The 18884-nt window shown below is 38.7% G+C and overlaps 2 protein-coding genes across 3 annotated transcripts in view; one reads left to right on the forward strand and one right to left on the reverse strand.

The window, feature by feature from the left end:
• Positions 1-1352: 1352 nt before the first annotated feature.
• Positions 1353-15154, reverse strand: LOC115920424 (transmembrane protein 42-like). The gene is made up of 4 exons (XM_030976197.1): positions 15078-15154; positions 5350-5517; positions 2576-2722; positions 1353-2035 (listed from the first exon to the last, which is right to left on the reverse strand). The coding sequence occupies exons 2-4, from the start codon at positions 5509-5511 to the stop codon at positions 1868-1870; spliced, it is 477 nt and encodes a 158-aa protein (XP_030832057.1). The 5' UTR covers positions 5512-5517; positions 15078-15154; the 3' UTR covers positions 1353-1867.
• SPCA (testis secretory pathway calcium transporting ATPase) overlaps positions 15109-18884 on the forward strand; it is a 33397-nt gene continuing 29621 nt past the window's right edge. Inside the window, exon 1 of one of the 2 annotated variants that reach the window (XM_030975048.1) lies at positions 15109-15163. The gene's annotated coding sequence lies outside the window, so the exon portion shown is untranslated. 2 annotated transcript variants of the gene reach the window in all.

Genomic DNA, 18884 nt, shown 5'->3' on the forward strand with positions numbered 1-18884 from the left:
ATTGTATTCATCTAGTATAGCTTCAGACCAGTTTTAATGCCAAGTGTTTATTACTATTATTTTCTTAGTACATATTTGTTACATTTACCCTTTTTTAACCAGAAAAAACTGATTACGGTAGGCCTGTATTGAATATTCATTGTACTCCTACAAAATGTTTTGTAATGTGTAAAATACAGTTAACTCTGCATTTATATTAAAACATTGAATCTGTCAGGGCCACACAAATTTGTTCAAATAATGCAAAATTTGACTTGGAACTGTAAATAACACTTTGTTTTTCATTTTTCTTTTTTCATTTTTTAAATATTTTTTAATTGATTGGACTTCGGGAAAACATCGACTTGTGCGACTTTGGGTTATGGAGAGTTAACTTTATACATGCATACACAGTAAAAGTTTTTTTTATTAACAAGGATGAGGGTTCTTAGTCATATTTGCACTAATTCTTTGAGGATATTTGGGTATCGGAAGATGATGATTAATTGCTTATATATTAAATTTTGCACATTCTAGGCTCAGGAGTTTAATAAAATTGAGATTTTATTATTACACAGTTATTCTTAAGTTTAGTATTATGTTTAGTATTTTGTTTAATGTGAAGTTCATGTACTGGTAAGCCTATGTAGACATTGTTGAACGGTAACCTGAACCATATCACATCAAATCACACACAGAATGCAAACATGCACAAAAGTCTAAGGCTGGGTTATTCAATATTTAAAAAATTATTATTTACTTTTAAATTATTACACAATATGAAAATATTTCATATTTATATATTCACAATTTTGTAGAAAACACTATTCTTGTAGATGGGATACTCCAAAGACACTGGCAGGAATGGAATGATCACACTAAAAATGGAGGGGAAAACAAATAAGATGCTGCTTGTTCTGCCATTTGCTTTTAATACCACCACATACATGTAGCTAGTCATTGATTATTGCACTTAAACCCTTGACCATTCTGAAATCACCGATGCTACATTAACAGTAATGCAAAGTTTTAGGAAATTTTGAAAATTGGACGGATAGTAATTCTTTAAAATGTTGATATATTTGGATGCCCCTGTGCATGTTTTATAAGCACTAGAAAATCTAACCCCTAAAACACTTCTGCTTTCGAGAAACTGAATATAAAAATTTACCGGTGCTCCCAATAAATTTCAAATATTTCAAATAGTACCTAAGACTACTCGATGGTACCTGCCACCTTGAAAATCTCAGAATATGCAGTTGTGATATATAATATAGTCACGAAACATTATTTTAAGTAATATCGGTCTTGAGAGGGAGCTATACAACATAAAGAGTTTATTATTTACAATTTCATAACTTCAGACTCGATTTCAACCGCGACAACAATCGCTGAATATGCATATGCTTCCAATATGTTCATTTGAACCATATTCATGACCCCCATACCAAAACGTTGTTTTACCTTTAAAGTAATCTTGAGAATCTCTCTTCCCCAAGGATACTAGTACTGCTGCGGATAGTTTGGTTCAGGCAACAGGAGTACATATAGACACTCCAAAACCAGGCCTGCCAAAACAGTGCGCTACATCACAGATTAGTCGGTCTTGCCTTGAAGTAGGGAACACTCGTCCACATAGATACAAATTTGACTCTGAGGGCAGACCTTAATGTCACTATTCAAAGTATGTGGTTCAGAATCAAGCCCAGAGTAATTGTACAGAGGTGATCATTTAGATTGATTCACAACTGCCTCAGGTCACTGCACTTTCTATTACACCCCAACAAAAATATTATTGGGTAAAGTGTCACATATGTTGTTTCTTCCTGGAGAAAAGGTGGAGAGAGAAAATATCTCATTTCCATGCTTCCTTATGAATATTCTAGCGTTATCTATCTTTTTTATCCTCTTTCGGAAAAGATTGGGCTTGAGAGGTGCTGTCATCACTGGTCTGCTGCCCTCTGTTGATAAAGAATAATCCTACGATGATGAGCGACACACCGAACCACCACTTCAATGAGAGCGTCTCGCCAAAGAGAAGCTGACCCATCAAGCCCTACAAGGGAAGAGAGAAAAACAGAGACCTGTAGGTTGGATACAGGATGACAAAGTTGAAGTTGTCCTTCCACATAAGAGTAGGGCTCTATAGGAGAAATCCAGAGTTACTAATTTTATTCACAATGATGAGACGTCATATATGCATTATATTTGTGGTAACAGGCAGTGGCAAGGCTCGTGTATGGTAAGGGCAGAGGGAAGGGGGAGGGGGAGGACAAATGGGAAAGGTGGGGGGGGGGGGGCACTAGTATAACTGCATGGTTTTGTCAATTTGTAAAGCGCTTTAATAGAGACATATGTATTAAGCGCTATATAACAATTAAATATTATTATTATTATTATTTAAAGGGATTTCCACACAATGTACTACTACATAACATGTTTCGTTTTATATTGCCCAATAAACTGGAAAGTAGATGTGTCTATGGTTCAATAATGGAAAGTTGACTTTAAACACTTAAATAACCTTAAATGGTATTACCATACACAAACATTTTGAGCCGATAATTTACACCAAGGTTAATTTCCTTTTACTTACACTGAATATGAGGTTTGATGAGCTGTTTGTCATAGTGGCATGTAATGATGATGGACAGAGCTGCATGGACTTTGTAAACAGGGTCCACATGAGACCATTGAAGATAAAAATGAGAGAAAACACTCCAATCCTCATTGCAATGGCAATCTGGAAAAGAATGTGAGATGGAAGGGGAAAAAAATTACGCTCTTCATTCTATGGTAGTCTCTTTTACAATATCTGCCACTAATGTGTGTTTTTTCCTGCAACTTTTGAGAATTATTTTTGTTTGAAGACGTATCAATTACCAGGTAGTTCAAAATGCAAAATGATTTTTGTATTCATATTTCACATCATGAAATTGCATTCATTATAGAAATTTCCATTGTCATATCCAGTGGTCATATCAGAGTTAATTGACACTAAGGACCATAGGAAAAGATGTAAATGTCTATATTCATCTACTAGTGAATCAACATATATCTATTATCAGTAATCAGTGTATCAAACATATTCTCAACCAAAAAGTACGGTATTTGATTTTTCGATAACATTTGCAGTTGACAATAATGCGCATGGAATTTTTTTTCAAGAACCATCCCATTTAATAAAATGATAACGATGTCCATTTTTTATCCTGAACATATTCTGTAATTTGCAGTGGCGTAATGAGCAAAAACGTTTGGGGGGGCTGACAAAAAAAAAAAATCCGCATCACCCCACTCTAACATGCAGGCCCCGCTGAACGTTTTTCAAAGTGGGGTCTAGGGGCAAAGCCCCATCAGGGGGTCAGGGGGCGGAGCCCCCGAAGCTCAATGGGTATGGGCATCAGTGGTGGATCCAGGAGTTTCTTAAAGGGGTGGCATGGGGTGAAATATATGGAAAACCTGATGAAGCGACAGAGCGAAGGTTTAGCGGCTAGGGGAACGACCAAGCGGGGGTGCGTCTGGGAGGGGGTTTTGACCCCCTCCCAGAGTAGGAAGCATTTACAATTTTAGAACCACATTAGACCCCTTTTCAGGCACTTCCTGGAGTAATATGACATAAAATTGCTTTCTCCTACCCCCTCCAAGAGAAGGAATCTTTTGCAATTTGAGAACCACATTTTGCGCAATAATGTCCACCGGCACTTCCTGGAAGTGAGACGTTGTATATGCTTCGTTGCCGCACAATGCACAAAGACGGTGGTCAGGTACTTCACGATGTTGTACTAAAAATTATATCGAGTGTATAAACTGTGTTGTTATGAGGGGCGTTGCTAGATCTTTTTCAGTGGGGGAGGGGGGAGAGGCCACCGATTACCTTCAAAATGAGCCACAAATTACCGACAAATATAACATGCCAATGTCCCAATGTCTTCAAATTTAACCCTGTAAACCCGGGGCCAGGAACTAAGTTATTTTTCAGTTTCCCCCTCCTGCTCCCGGAAGCTTTGATACTTCATTAAATTAAATAGATCCGTTGTACCGTTCTAGACTTTTTAATCTTGTTTCGTCCCTCCTGAGCGAAGCGCGGAAGCTATGACGTTTCATTTATTTATTAGAGAAAGAAGACGATTCATTGTACCGTTCTCGACTCTTAATCCTTGCCTGAATTCATTTTTGCCCATCCCGCGCTTAGCGCGGAAGCTTTGACATTTCATTAGATTATTAGAGAAAGAAGACGATTCTTTAAATGATTTTTTTACTCTTAATCTTTGTCTGAATTCAGTTCCCCACCCCCCCCCCTCCCGCGCCAAGCGCGGAAGCTTTTGGCGTTTCATTAAATTATAAGAGAATGAAGACGATTTGTTGTACTGATTTCTACTCTTAATCCTTGCTTTCACATTTCATTAAATTATTTGGAAAAAAAGACGATGCGTTTCCTTAAATTTTTACTCTTAATCCTTGTCTGAATAGTTTCCCCCTCCCGCGCGTAGCGCGGAAACTTTGAAGTGTCATTAAATTATTAGGGAAAGAAGACGATTCGTTGTACTGTTTTCGACACTTAATCCTTGTCTGAATTCAGTTTTCGCCCTCCCGCGCCAAGCGCGAGAGCTTTGAGGTTTAATTAAATAATTAGAGAAAGAAGACGATTCATTGTACTGATTTTTACTCACTTTGTCTGAATTCAGTTTCCCTCCCTCCCGCGCGATGCGCGCGGAAGCTTTTACGTTTCATTAAATTATCAGAGAAATTGTCTGAATTATTTTTTTCTTTTCTTTGTCCGATAAAAAGTCACGGTTCGTAGGAAGAAAAAAATTGCCGGCCGACCGACATTAAACATCTCACCGACTTCAAACTTCTAAATTGATATAGTACACGAGCTAGATAGAGCAAGAATACCGACACAGCGGACCCGACAAAGCAACATAATTATCTATGCATATCTTTCTTGCTCCTTCGACGTGGCGACTCCACCCAACATTCCCTTTGCTCTCTTAGTCCCACCCCCTTTTCTCTTAGGTTCTTAATACCACCCCCCTCTCTCTCTCTCTCTCTCTCTCCTCTCTTTCGTTTGTTTTGTTTTGTTTTGTTTGTTTTGTTATGTTCCTTTTTCTCCTTTTTTTCTTCTTTCTTTTCTTTCTTTTCCTTTCTTTCCTCTCCTTCCTCTTTTTTTCTCCTTCTTTCTTCTCTTCTCTTTCTTTACTTGGTCATGGTTAAATTTTATTTGGGGGGGCTGGCGCCCCCCCAAGCTCCCCCACCAGTACGCCAGTGGTAATTTGTGCAAGTATCCTCTTTGTAAAAAAAAAATTATATTGAATCCTTGCTAGTAGATGTAAATTTTAGTGATTCCTTTTGGCTATTGATACTTACCACAGAACATGGTGGTATAAGATCTGACCGCAAGATCTGATGAAGATAACTACAGAATTCTGCAACCTCCTCTCCTGACATTGCCAATTTGGCACATAGTGATGCGGTGGCAGCACACACCCCAGCACAAACGGACAGAATAAGACCACGTGTGGTACTCATGGCTCTCTGCAAAATATAAAAATCAATTGTTTACTATGTTATCACATGATATTTACCTTACTTTCTTTTCAATTAAAATATTTTAATATTTTTTAAAGTCTTATAGACTTATAGTTCTGCAATTTTTGTTAAAAAGTTTCTAAAAGTAAAATGACATCATCTGTCCTCCACTGTTTTTGAGAAAGGAAATTCAGCAAATTGATTGAAAATTTAAAAATATCAATATTTTTTATTTTAGAAACCTTTTCGGTTTTAATATTGAAACAAAGCAAATGTCAATTTGCTAATAACATTAATATAATTATTTGTAATTTAGTTCATTTTTACAATTAATGTATTTCTAATACGGACATTCGGAGTCGGGCTAACTCGGCCCACGGGACTACTCGGCCCAGCTCGAAAAACTGGGCCGAGATGTCCCGACCTGATTAATCGATCGAGAGATACCAATGTGTATATGTTTGTGCTCTTTGTGACTTAATAATGCCCTTTCCAACCAAAATCTTTAATGGAATTGTGTTAAATGATACCAATGAAGACAATCTATAACTTATCTTTAGGTAAAATGACAAAAAAAATGACATTTCGGACAATTTACTCACAGCTCGCAATCCGCATTGCCGCACGTACATTAAATGTGCGTTGTATCAACTCGGACCACTGAAATTCGAGCAGTGTTTTTGTTGGTAAATCACTGCAAAAATATCATTTCTATCTCGTATGAAGGTCTATTTTTTATTCCTGACACAGATTTCATTATTGAGAAGTCGAATATAGTACATTTTAGACGAGATGGTTGATGTTTGTTCACATTCTTTCGTCCTGGCCGTAAATTAGCAGACTACTGCCTAGTGCTACCGCAGCAGCTCAGCTCAGTGTGCAGCTAGCCGTACAGCGCCGCCGGCCGAGTCGGCGGGGGAATTCACTGACTCGTGCCGGGCCGGCTGCTGCACTGCATTGCATGATTGTTCTGCCCAATTTGATCGAGTGATGTGAGTATAACTAATCAAACTAGATCTATATCTACTGTACTATCATTATTCATTCCAAGTAGAATATCCAATTTGATTTAGTGAGTAAACTAGACCCATATCTACTGTAGCTACATCATTATCATATACTAGATTAGTCATTCAGAGTAGAATATTTCCGATTATTGAAGGAATGGAATTTTTCTTTTTCATAATCAGATAATCATATTTTACTCCTAAAAGTTAAAGACTTGATAAATAGCTAGATCTCTCGTAAGGGCCTAGCCTAGTACTGTAAGAGAAGTGAGCTGAAGAATCGCCTTCTTTTTTTTATTTTGGAGGGGCAGGCGCGTGGCCAGGGAGGGGGGGGGGCAGTGAGGGCGGTCGCCCCCCCCCCCCCCCAAAAAAAAAAAAGATAAAAGAAAAAGGAAGAGGACGTAGGAAAAAAAAAAGGATTAAAAGTCGAGAACGGTACAACGAATCGTCTTCTTTCTCTAATTATTTAATGAAACATCAAAGCTTCCGCGCCGGAAGGGGGGACGGAACTGAATTCAGATAAGGATAAAGAGTCGAGAACGGTACAACGAATCGGGGTCCAGACAACTCGCCACAAAGACAACCCGCTCCAAGACAACCCGCCACAATACCCTGGACACCCCGCCACAATACCCTGGACAACTCGCCACAGCCTTTTTGGACAACTCGCCACACTTTTTCCCATCATGATTTCTAGATCTAAAATGAAATGAAATTGTCATTTTTCATGATTTTCGTGCTTTTATAAACACCGTCATTACAAAGAATAAAGTTGATTTCCCTTGTAACAATAATATATATTGAAATTAAATTGTCATTTTTCATGATTTTCGTGCTTTTAAAAACACAGTCATTACAAAGAATAAAGTTGATTTCCCTTGTAACAATAATATACTTTTGATCTATAGGTCTATAACAGCTGCATTTTTCTGTCCCAGAATTTTTTTAATGGTAGGATACTGGAAGCACTGGCGTACTGATAGGGGGGGGGGGGTGGTGGGCAGTTGACCCGCGAAATATAATTGGAATATGGTTTATTTCTAGATTTTCTGGGTTAATTTTGTCAGAGGCGGCATTCTTGGTTGGGGGGGGGGGGGGACACTGTGCCCCCACTTTTCCAGGTTCCCCTAAAGTGCCCCCTTATCCTTTGTACATGTCCTTTTCCCTTCTGATAATTTTTAATGGTAGGAATTCATGGAAGGATAGGCCTACTGGAAGCACTGGCGTACTGATGGGGAAGGGGGCAGTTGACCCGCGAAATAAAATTGAAATTTGGTTTATTTCTAGATTTTCTGGGTTAGTTTTGCACTTTTGCCCACAGTCAGAGGCGGCATTCTTGGTTGGGGGGGGGGGGGGGGCACTGTGCCTCCACTTTTTCAGGTTCCCCTAAAGTGCCCCCTTATCATTTTGTACATGTCCTTTTCCCTTCTGATAAGTGCCTACTTTTCTTTCTCAGATGTTTTAATTATAATGTTACTCATAATTACATAAAAGAACTTTTCAGTCTTTCTTCATTAAATTGTTTTTAATATTCATCATGTAATTTTTCAAATAGGACCTTGCACTTTTAGCTCGCTTGCTCGAAAATCGATATTCAGTCCATCACACCATATCGCGAAGTATGTTGCTTAAACAATAATGTTGTTTCACGTAAAGAAATAAACAAATATTGATGTCATTCGTGGTAATGTATTCACAATCTTGACGAAGGCATAGGCCTTTATACAAATATCTAAAAATGGTTTTTATTATTGTTGATGTGTCCCTTTGTAGGTGCCCCTTTTTCAGAAATCCAGCCATTCTTGCGATCATAGGCGCCAGAAGTGGGGGCAGGGGACTCGCCCTCCTCCCAACGAAAATGTGTGTGTGTGTGGGGGAGGGGGGTGTGGGTCAAAACGAATTTCCACTCCCCCCCCCAAAAAAAAAAAAAAAAAAAAAAAATCAGCAATAAAGCAGTATAATTGATTACTATTTAGTAACCAAAAAGAACATACAAAAATAATAAAACCTAAATTGAATCAAATTAAAATGATATTCCATTCAAAGAATTAAATTTCATAATTTAATTTCAATTTACATGACATGGGATTAAGATGATGAGAGGGATGGAGATGATGAGAGGGATGGAGACAATGTGAGAGATGGAGATGATGAGAGGGATTGGTGAGGGATGGAGGTGATGAGAGGGAAGGAGACAATGTTGATGATGTAAGGGATGAAGACGCTGTTGATGACAGGGATTGGTGAGGGATGGAGACGCTGTTGATGACAGGGATTGGTGAGGGATGGAGACGGTGTGAGGAATGAAGATGATGAGAGGGATGGAGATGATTAGAGGGATGGAGACGGTGTGAGGGATGGAGATAATGAGAGGGAAGGAGACAATGAGAGGGATGGAGACGGTGTGAGGGATGGAGATAATGAGAGGGAAGGAGACAATGAGAGGGATGGACATGGTGAGAGGGATGGAGATGATGAGAGGGAAGGAGACAATGAGAGGGATGGAGACGGTGTGAGGGATGGAGATAATGAGAGGGAAGGAGACAATGAGAGGGATGGACATGGTGAGAGGGATGGAGATGGTGAGAGGGATGGAGATGATGAGAGGGATGGAGATGATGAGAGGGATGGAGATGGTGAGAGGGATGGAGATGATGAGAGGGATGGAGATGATGAGAGGGATGGAGATGATGAGAGGGATGAAGATGATGAGAGGGATGGAGATGATGAGAGGGAAAGAGACAATGTGAGGGATGGAGATGATGAGAGGGATGGAGACGATGAGAGGGATGGAGACAATAGGAGGGATGGAGATGATGAGAGGGATTGGTGAGGGATGGAGGTGATGAGAGGGAAGGAGACAATGTTGATAATGTAAGGGATGAAGATGCTGTTGATGAGGGGGATTGGTGAGGGATTGAGACGGTGTGAGGAATGAAGATGATGAGAGGGATGGAGATGATGAGAGGGATGGAGACGGTGTGAGGGATGGAGACGGTGTGAGGGATGGAGACAGTGTGAGGGAAGAAGATGGTGACAAGATGGTGAGAGGGATGGAGACGATGAGAGGGATGGAGACGTCTCCATCCCTCTAATCATCAATATCGTCTTCATCCCTTACATCATCAAAATTGTCTCCATCCCTCTCATCATCTCCAATTCTCCATCCCTCACATCGTCTCCATCCCTCTCATCATCTCCATCCCTCACATTGTCTCCATCCCTCTCATCACCTCCATCCCTCACATTGTCTCCATCCCTTTCATTTTCAATATCGTCTCCATTCCTCTCATCATCTCCATCCCTCACCAATCCCTCTCATCATCTCCATCCCTTACATCATCAACATTGTCTCCATTATGTATTATGCCACGTTGTGGAAATGCAATTTCATTTTTGTATTCATTATTTATTTATAGTATGTACATATTTACAGGTACACAAGATCAGATATAAATTTGTTAACCCCCAGCCCCCCCCCCCAAAAAAAAAAATTGTAACATGCAGATGACACGCCACACCATTCCTTGTGTTGTGGTATTGGTACGTATTATTTCATATGCAATTTACAAGGCAAAAAAAAATCTAAATAAAGTTAAAACAATTAAATAAAAATGAGGACATGTTTGAAAAAAACACATAATAGCAATAAACATTATTTGTTTACGACTCCAAGATACAAATTCCAACAATATGACGTGAAGCTGACTCAAAATAACAATTGATAAGCAGGTGTAATCGTGTATTAATTTTATGCCACGTTGTGGTAATGCAATTTTGTTTTTTTATTTATTATTTATTTATAGTATGTACATATTTACAGGTACACAAGATCAGATATAAATCTGTTAACCCCCAGCCCCCCCCCCCCAAAAAAAATTGTAACATGCAGAGACCAGTACAGATGACACGCCACACCATTCCTTGTGTTGTGGTATTGGTACGTATTATTTCATATATGCAAGTTACAAGGCAAAAAAAACCTAAATAAATAAACAAAGTTAAAACAATTAAATAAAATAGAGAACATGTTTGAAAAACACACATGATAACGATAAACATTATTTGTTTACGACTCCAAGATACAAATTCCAACAAAATGACGTGAAGCTGACTCAAAATAACAATTGATAAGCAGGTGTAATCGTGTATTAATTTTATGCCACGTTGTGGTAATGCAATTTTTTTATTTTTTATTTATAATTTATTTATAGTATCCATATTTATACAGGTACACAGATATCAGTTATAAATCTGTTAACTCCCAACCCCCCCCCCCAAAAAAAAAAAAAAATTGTAACATGCAGAAACCAGTACAGATGACACGCCACACCATTCCTTGTGTTGTGGTATTGGTACGTATTATTGGGGTCCAGACAACTCGCCACAAAGACAACCCGCCCCAAGACAACTCGCCACAATACCCTGGACATCCCGCCACAATACCCTGGACAACCCGCCACAATACCCTGGACAACTCGCCACAGCCTTTTCGGACAACTCGCCACACTTTTTCCCATCATGATTTCTAGATCTAAAATGAAATGAAATTGTCATTTTTCATGATTTTCGTGCTTTTATAAACACGGTCATTACAAAGAATAAAGAATAAAGTTGATTTCCCTAATTGTAACAATAATATATATCGAAATGAAATTGTCATTTTTCATGATTTTCATGCTTTTATAAACAGTCATTAAAAAGAATAAAGTTGATTTCCCTTGTAACAATAATATACTTTTGATCTAGAGGTCTATAACAGCTGCATTTTTCTGTCCCAGAATTTTTTTATGGTAGGATACTGGAAGCACTGGCGTACTGATGGGGGGGGGGGGGGGGGGGGGGGTAATATTAGAATGTAAAGATACACCAAAGATACATAGCAGCATATTCCTACCATTAAAAAGTTTCCTGAGACATGAACTTAAAAATCGTAGTCGTAACTCGTAGTCGTAGTACGCCTGGCTTGGGTTCGTCCAAAATAGATTCTTGTTGCAAGCGCAAGGAAAATCATCTTTATTCTTTAGAACAGCTCTCAAAATACTCACAATTTCCATGTTTCCTGTCATAAGTGTGTTTATAAAAGCACGAAAATCATGAAAAATGACAATTTCATCTAAGATGAGGGATTTTAGATCTAGAAATCATGAGGGGAAAAAAGTGTGGCGAGTTGTCCGAAAAGGTTGTGGCGAGTTGTCCTGGGTATTGTGGCGGGTTGTCCAGGGTATTGTGGCGGGATGTCCAGGGTATTGTGGCGGGTTGTCTTGGGCGGGTTGTCTTTGTGGCGAGTTGTACGATATTCAGAATTCGTATTATTTCATATATGCAAGTTACAAGGCAAAAAAAACCTAAATAAATAAACAAAGTTAGAACAATTCGTCGCTGTTTTCACGAAGTGACGGTAGTGAAAAAAAATTGCATTCACTTTGCGTTACGATTTTCCTCACTACCGTCACTTCGTGAAAACAAGGACGAATTAAATAAAAATGAGGACATGTTTGAAAAAAAGATAAAAAAGGGCACTTATTCAAGATTATTTCAAGATTTATGAGAATGGAAAATGGACACTTATTGCAAAGGAAAATGGGAACATGCCGAAGGAAAAGGGGCACGTGTCAAAAATAAAAAAAGGGCACTCGTCAGAGGTGGGAAGGGGCACTTTTACTAAGTAATGGGGGCACTTGTCAAAGGAAAAGGGGCACGTCTTACAAAATTAAAGGGGCACTTTTTCTATGTAAAAAGGGGCACTTTTGGGTTATCTGAAAAAGTGGGGGGGCACTGTGCCCCCCCCCCCCCAGGAGGGCCGCCTCTGCCCCTGCCCCTCCATGCACCGGCACGTCATTGCAATATCATGTCTTAATTGCTTTGCTTTGTATATATCTCTTTGATTCCCAGAAAAAGGGAACAAAAAGGAGATTTTTTGGTTTGTTTGGGGGGGGGGGGGGGGTTGGTGGGGGCTGCATTATTTATACAAAAAACTTGAAGCCAATACCTTCTTTTCGTAGAATTTTTTTGAAGCAGCCCCCTCCAAAAAAATAAGGCGATTCTTCAGCTCACTGAAGAATCTGCTTAGAGTACTAGGCTAGGCCCTTACGTTAGATCTAGCTATCAAGTCTCTAACTTTTAGGAGTAAAATATGATTATCTGATTATGAAAAAAGAAACATTCCATTCCTTCAAGGCTTCATTAATAGGATATTCTACTGACTGTGAATGACTAATCTAGAATATGATAATGATGTAGCTATAGATCTAGATCTAGTCTAGTTTACTCACTAAATCAAATTGAATATTCTACTCGGAATGAATAATGATAATACAGTAGATATAGATCTAGTTTGATTAGTTATACTCACATCACTCGATCAAATTCGGCAGTACAATCATCCAATGCAGTGGAGCGGCCCGGTACGAGTCAGTGAATTCCCCCGCCGACCCGGCCGGCGGCGCTGTACGGCTAGCTGCACACTGAGCTGAGCTGCTGCGGTAGCACTAGGCAGTAGTCTGCTAATTTACGGCCTGGACGAAAGAATGTGAACAAACATCAACCATCTCGTCTAAAATGTACTATATTCGACTTCTCAATAATGAAATCTGTGTCAGGAATAAAAATAGACCTTCATACGAGATAGAAGTGATATTTTTGCAGTGATTTACCGACAAAAACACTGCTCGAATTTCAGTGGTCCGAGTAGATACACGCACATTTAATGTACGTGCGGCAATGCGGATTGCGAGCTGTGAGTAAATTGTCCGAAATGTCATTTTTTTTGTCATTTTAACTAAAGATAAGTCATAGATTGTCTTCATTAGTATCATTTAACACAATTCCATTAAAGATTTAGGTTGGAAAGGGCATTATTAAGTCACAAAGAGCACAAACATATACACATTGGTATCTCTCGATCGATTAATCAGGTCGGGACATCTCGGCCCAGTTTTTCGAGCTGGGCCGAGTAGTCCCGTGGGCCGAGTTAGCCCGGATTCTTCTAATACAAGTGTCTAGACTCTATGCATGCTAGGAAGGGGTCCAGACAACTCGCCACAAAGACAACCCGCCCCAAGACAACCCGTCACAATACCCTGGACATCCCGCCACAATACCCTGGACAACCCGCCACAATACCCTGGACAACTCGCCACAGCCTTTTCGGACAACTCGCCACACTTTTTCCCATCATGATTTCTAGATCTAAAATGAAATGAAATTGTCATTTTTCATGATTTTCGTGCTTTTATAAACACAGTCATTACAAAGAATAAAGAATAAAGTTGATTTCCCTAATTGTAACAATAATATATATTTAAATGAAATTGTCATTTTTCATGATTTTCGTGCTTTTATAAACAGTCATTAAAAAGAATAAAGTTGATTTCCCTTGTAACAATAATATACTTTTGATCTAGAGGTCTATAACAGCTGCATTTTTCTGTCCCAGAATTTTTTTATGGTAGGATACTGGAAGCACTGGCGTACTGATGGGGGGGGGGGGGGGGGGCAGGTAATATTAGAATGTAAAGATACGCCAAAGATACATAGCAGCATATTCCTACCATCAAAAAGTTTCCTGAGACATGAACTTAAAAATCGTAGTCGTAACTCGTAGTCGTAGTACGCCTGGCTTGGGTTCGTCCAAAATAGATTCTTGTTGCAAGCGCAAGGAAAATCATCTTTATTCTTTAGAACAGCTCTCAAAATACTCACAATTTCCATGTTTCCTGTCATAACTGTGTTTATAAAAGCACGAAAATCATGAAAAATGACAATTTCATCTAAGATGAGGGATTTTAGATCTAGAAATCATGAGGGGAAAAAAGTGTGGCGAGTTGTCCGAAAAGGCTGTGGCGAGTTGTCCAGGGTATTGTGGCGGGTTGTCCAGGGTATTGTGGCGGGATGTCCAGGGTATTGTGGCGGGTTGTCTTGGGGCGGGTTGTCTTTGTGGCGAGTTGTCCGGGATTCGCTAGGAATAGGATGCATTTATACTTTAAAATCTTTATTCACAAGACGATCTTATTCATCATTTTCATTAATTTTGAGATTGAGTTTGAGTTTATTGATTTCACATTTCACATGCAGAAATAATACAGATAACAAAATATAGTCTACATAAAGGACATAGATCTAGGTATTGTTTCATTTTTTTTTTTTAATTATTAGATCTAGAGTCTAGATCTATATTAATTGACAAGGTAAATCAAGATTTACCACACCAGCAGGAATATATTACATAGCATGAATAGACAAATGTAAATCCATAAATAGCAATTGCAAATATTACCAAATCAAATGTAGGCCTAGGGCTAGACTATAGTTATTTTTATGCTGAAATGCAACGTAGACTATCTGAAAATGAATGATCGTTCAGGCTAAATCACACACACACAAATAGGTACATGGGACTTGATACAAATCTAGATTCTTCAGTTTCGTTCAATTTTACTGGAAAGATACGTTGAATTTATGAATTTACTGGATGAATATTAATATAACACTAAATATATTAATGACACATTCCCTCTAAATCTTTTCACGATTAAACAAAAATATAACGAAACTTACAATTTGTGATGCTACAGACAGAAAACTAAACGAGATCGTCACACAGTTTTCAAGTTGACCTGACGGTTATTCATCGCGATAAACTGGTGAGAAATTAGTTTTATGGGAGAAAAAAGGATAAGTTTATTTCATTATATGTAAAAGTTAGATATGGAGAGTTGATAAATTGTGAATGTTGAACATTTGAATGAATAGTCATGTAAATTTAGAAAAATGATGTGGCTTGTTTTTTTAGTAGTATCTTCAGTTTAGTCCCAGTAATTATTATTGATGTAGGCCTAGCTGGGGTTCAAGTTTGAAAGAGGGGGGGGGGGGGGGGGGGGGGGGGGCAACACATAGCTGTATACAAAGCTGTGCTATTGATTCTCAACATTTCAAACACCACTGTACAGAACTCAACTGAATACTGATTTCACAAAAAATCAGTACTTTAGACAGTTTAGTGACAATTCATTGATGACACCTAAATAAATAGCAGTTTGTGAGAATTACTCATTCTTAATATTATGCAAGTGTGGAAGAACATCAGTTAAGACATGTTCCCTGAAAAGCATGGCTCTTCAAATGCCTTCATATTCTAAATTAGACCGAAAGCTTCAGTCTCTATAATCGTCGGTTGTTCCACTGAGACTACGTCTGGCTCCACTAGACCTCCGGTTATAGAGACTGAACGACTGCCTATGCCAGCCTGTGTTGAACTTATTCCGCTAGATTTTAGCCGTTAGGCCCCTCCCACAAACATGAACAAACTTGCCACGGCCGTATTGTTTTGCCCCCAAAATCCCCCTAAATGTCATTTTACCTCGTCCATATCCAATTTTAAATTAGGCCTAGGCTATAATACATCGGTTCCACTTACTAAATTTATTGAAATATTCCGTTTAATGGTCCCTTTTAAGGAAATTATGGGTCAAAATCGACATCCATGTTGAAAATCTTGCAAGCCGTGTTAAACTCTCGCTGCCGTCAATCTCATCCCTTCTAGTCTACGCCGAAGGCAAAATGATTATGAAGGAAAAACTGTGCGCCATCTACACGTTCGTAATGGCGTTATCACAGTTTTTCCGGAATAAGTTCAACACAGGCTGGCATAGGCAGTCGTTCAGTCTCTATAACCGGAGGTCTAGTGGAGCCAGACGTAGTCTCAGTGGAACAACCGACGATTATAGAGACTGAAGCTTTCGGTCTAATTCTAAATATAACATCGTAAAAATCGGGGGGGGGGGGCGGCTTTTTACGCCACGTGTTCATGTAGTCCCATATACATCTTTCTGTGCAAGTGTTTGTAACTTTACCAAGACTTGGCCAAATTTCTTATCATTTTGATGATTCCAAAACCTTGCAATACACACACATTCTTATATGCTAGATGATCAACCTTTTCTGGTCGGTTCGACACCGTTTCTTTCATAATGCAATCGCATGACCACAACTCAACTTCATCTTTAAGCCTACCGATATTGTATTTAATATTTGCCGATCAGCCACACTGGCATGATTGTGTGCATTTGTGTATTATAAGTATATTGACTATTCATGGTGCAAATGCTGCCTATTAGTGCAGTGCTAGAGGTCAATACGCATTAACATTGACTCTCTAAATCTATGCTTTGCTGCCGGAGTGGGGGGGGGGGGGAGGGTTGTTTCAATTTACGAAACCGTCACTAGACTCTACACTTGAATATTTGATTATTCATTTATTTACAGATTTATTTAAGCGCTTACTCTTCTTAAGTTAACGAACTACTACCCCTTAGACCCTGCACAATAAATTAAAAGCAATGTAGATAAAGTATTTACAGATTTGAATAAGTACAAATTTAACACGTCATATTTCATAAATAACAACTCGCAAGATTCAAGAAACATGATAATGAAAACAATCAAAAAGAAAGATTCTAAATAAATTTGATTAAGATTTCCTTTGCGACAGCCACCCAATTAAGTTTTAAAAAAACGGGGACAGCTTTTTAATAGTTAGAATGATATATCTAATAATAACATGGTAAAATAGGGTAAGGGACAGGGTTAGGGCATGTTCATGATTAGGGTTAGGTGGCTGTCGCAAAAGGAAATCTTTCCAATATTTCTTGTCCACACATCTGTCTACCGGTCCATAGTAGACTAGACATAGTCATGAATATTAGAATCAGCGGTGAAGGGTTTGCCTCGAAAGGGTGCGGTGTGGTGCCTTGTGAATGGGCCTTCTTAATGCACCCTTTCGGGATAAGCGGGGGTGGGGGGGGGGACTTTTCTTGAAAGGGTGCGTTGACTAGTCTTCCTCATCAGTCATTTAGAATGGAATTTAAGGAATAGAAATTGAAGTTGTTTAAAGATGTACTATGTCCCTTTTGCAGCCATCATCAAATTCTGTAGAACTTTGCAGGAATTAGGCATGTATGTCCTATCTGTGAAATTTAAACATGAGCAGTGTCCTGGTATTCAAATTATGCAAGGAAACCCATTAACCTTCTAGACTTTACTGTCGGACACTATTGAGTGACTGACTGACATCTTTTTTTCTTTGGTAATAACGTACATAAAATGAGCTGTAGTGTAACAGGTACATGTACATGTACATGAGCTCAATAACCCAATACTTGTAATGGCCAAAATGAAACTGAATGAATCTTTGTGTAGCATAAAATGTACAACCATTCGTTAAAAGGGACTGAAAATCAGACTATTACTTCAGTGATTGCAATCACTTAAGTTGATTTGACAACTAATGGTCGTTACAATTCCCACTAAAAGCCATTTGTAAGCCCTTTCGTTTTGAAGGAAGTTCTAAATTAGTATTAACTTTCAAATGTCGTTTAAATTTTTTTGAATAACTTTTTTTGGCCTGCAAATGGGAGGGACAGTACTTTTAAATTGAAACAGATTCTTGCAGATCAGGCGTTTATAAGAATTAAATTAATAAATTCTAAAAGACTGATGTGGAAGACTAGTCAACGCACCCTTTTTGAGAAGATCCCCCCCCCCCCCCTCCCCCTCCTGCTTATCCCAAAAAGGTGCGTTTAGGGGGTACTCCGTTCTCAACGCATCCTTTCAAGATAAGCGGGGGGTGGGGGCTTTTCTTGAAAGGGGGCGTTCAATGCACGTACCACACCGTGTCGCACTGCACCCTTTCGAGGTAAGCCAAGTTAAAGAGGGAACTGTCTGTATTTACAGCCTATAATCCAGATGAACTATGTAACAATATTTTGCTTGTAGTTGTACATTCCCTGCATTTTCCATCTTCATGCAATTACCTTGGTACAAATTATATCAAGTACAGGTATATATTTTGTATGAATAAGACTCTGAGTCAGGAAATACATGTACATGTACCTCTATTTTAGTACTTCTTCACATGTAAACAATTATTAGAATTGAATAGAAAATACCAAACAATTTGATGTGAACACTTGTGAAGGGGGAGTTGGGCTCTCTGCCAAATAACAGTGAAAAAAGGAGGCTTTAAAGGTAAAGACCAGTTATGGTCATGCGATTGCATTGTGAAAGAAACGTTGTGGAATCGATCAGAAAAGGTTGATCATCTAGCATCTAGCATCTGCAAGGTTCTGGAATCATCAAAATGATAAGAAATTTGGCCCATTCTTCGTAAAGTTACAAGCACTATACACAGAAAGATGTATATGGGACTACCCTATATCTCTCACAGACCATAAGAGAAACAAATTTACCAAAGATATGAATTAGTAGGCGGTTTCCAGCAAATTTTTTATCATCATGTATTAGTCAAAACATATTCTTTCACATGATTGGTAATGAGAGCTTCCATTTCATTTTTTGAAATTGGGG

This window comes from Strongylocentrotus purpuratus, unplaced genomic scaffold (assembly GCF_000002235.5).
Source record: "Strongylocentrotus purpuratus isolate Spur 01 unplaced genomic scaffold, Spur_5.0 spur5_scaffold_8, whole genome shotgun sequence".
Classification (NCBI taxonomy): Eukaryota; Metazoa; Echinodermata; class Echinoidea; order Camarodonta; family Strongylocentrotidae; genus Strongylocentrotus; species Strongylocentrotus purpuratus.

What these genes read in the sequence shown, in the direction of transcription:
- LOC115920424 (XM_030976197.1), bottom strand. Translation starts at nt 5,511, where the DNA reads ATGAGTACCACACGTGGTCTTATTCTGTCCGTTTGTGCTGGGGTGTGT. An exon ending in TTATACCACCATGTTCTGTG is followed by an intron (nt 2,723 to 5,349) that starts GTAAGTATCAAT and finishes ATTCTTTTCCAG; the next exon opens with ATTGCCATTGCAATGAGGAT. An exon ending in CATCAAACCTCATATTCAGT is followed by an intron (nt 2,036 to 2,575) that starts GTAAGTAAAAGG and finishes CTTCCCTTGTAG; the next exon opens with GGCTTGATGGGTCAGCTTCT.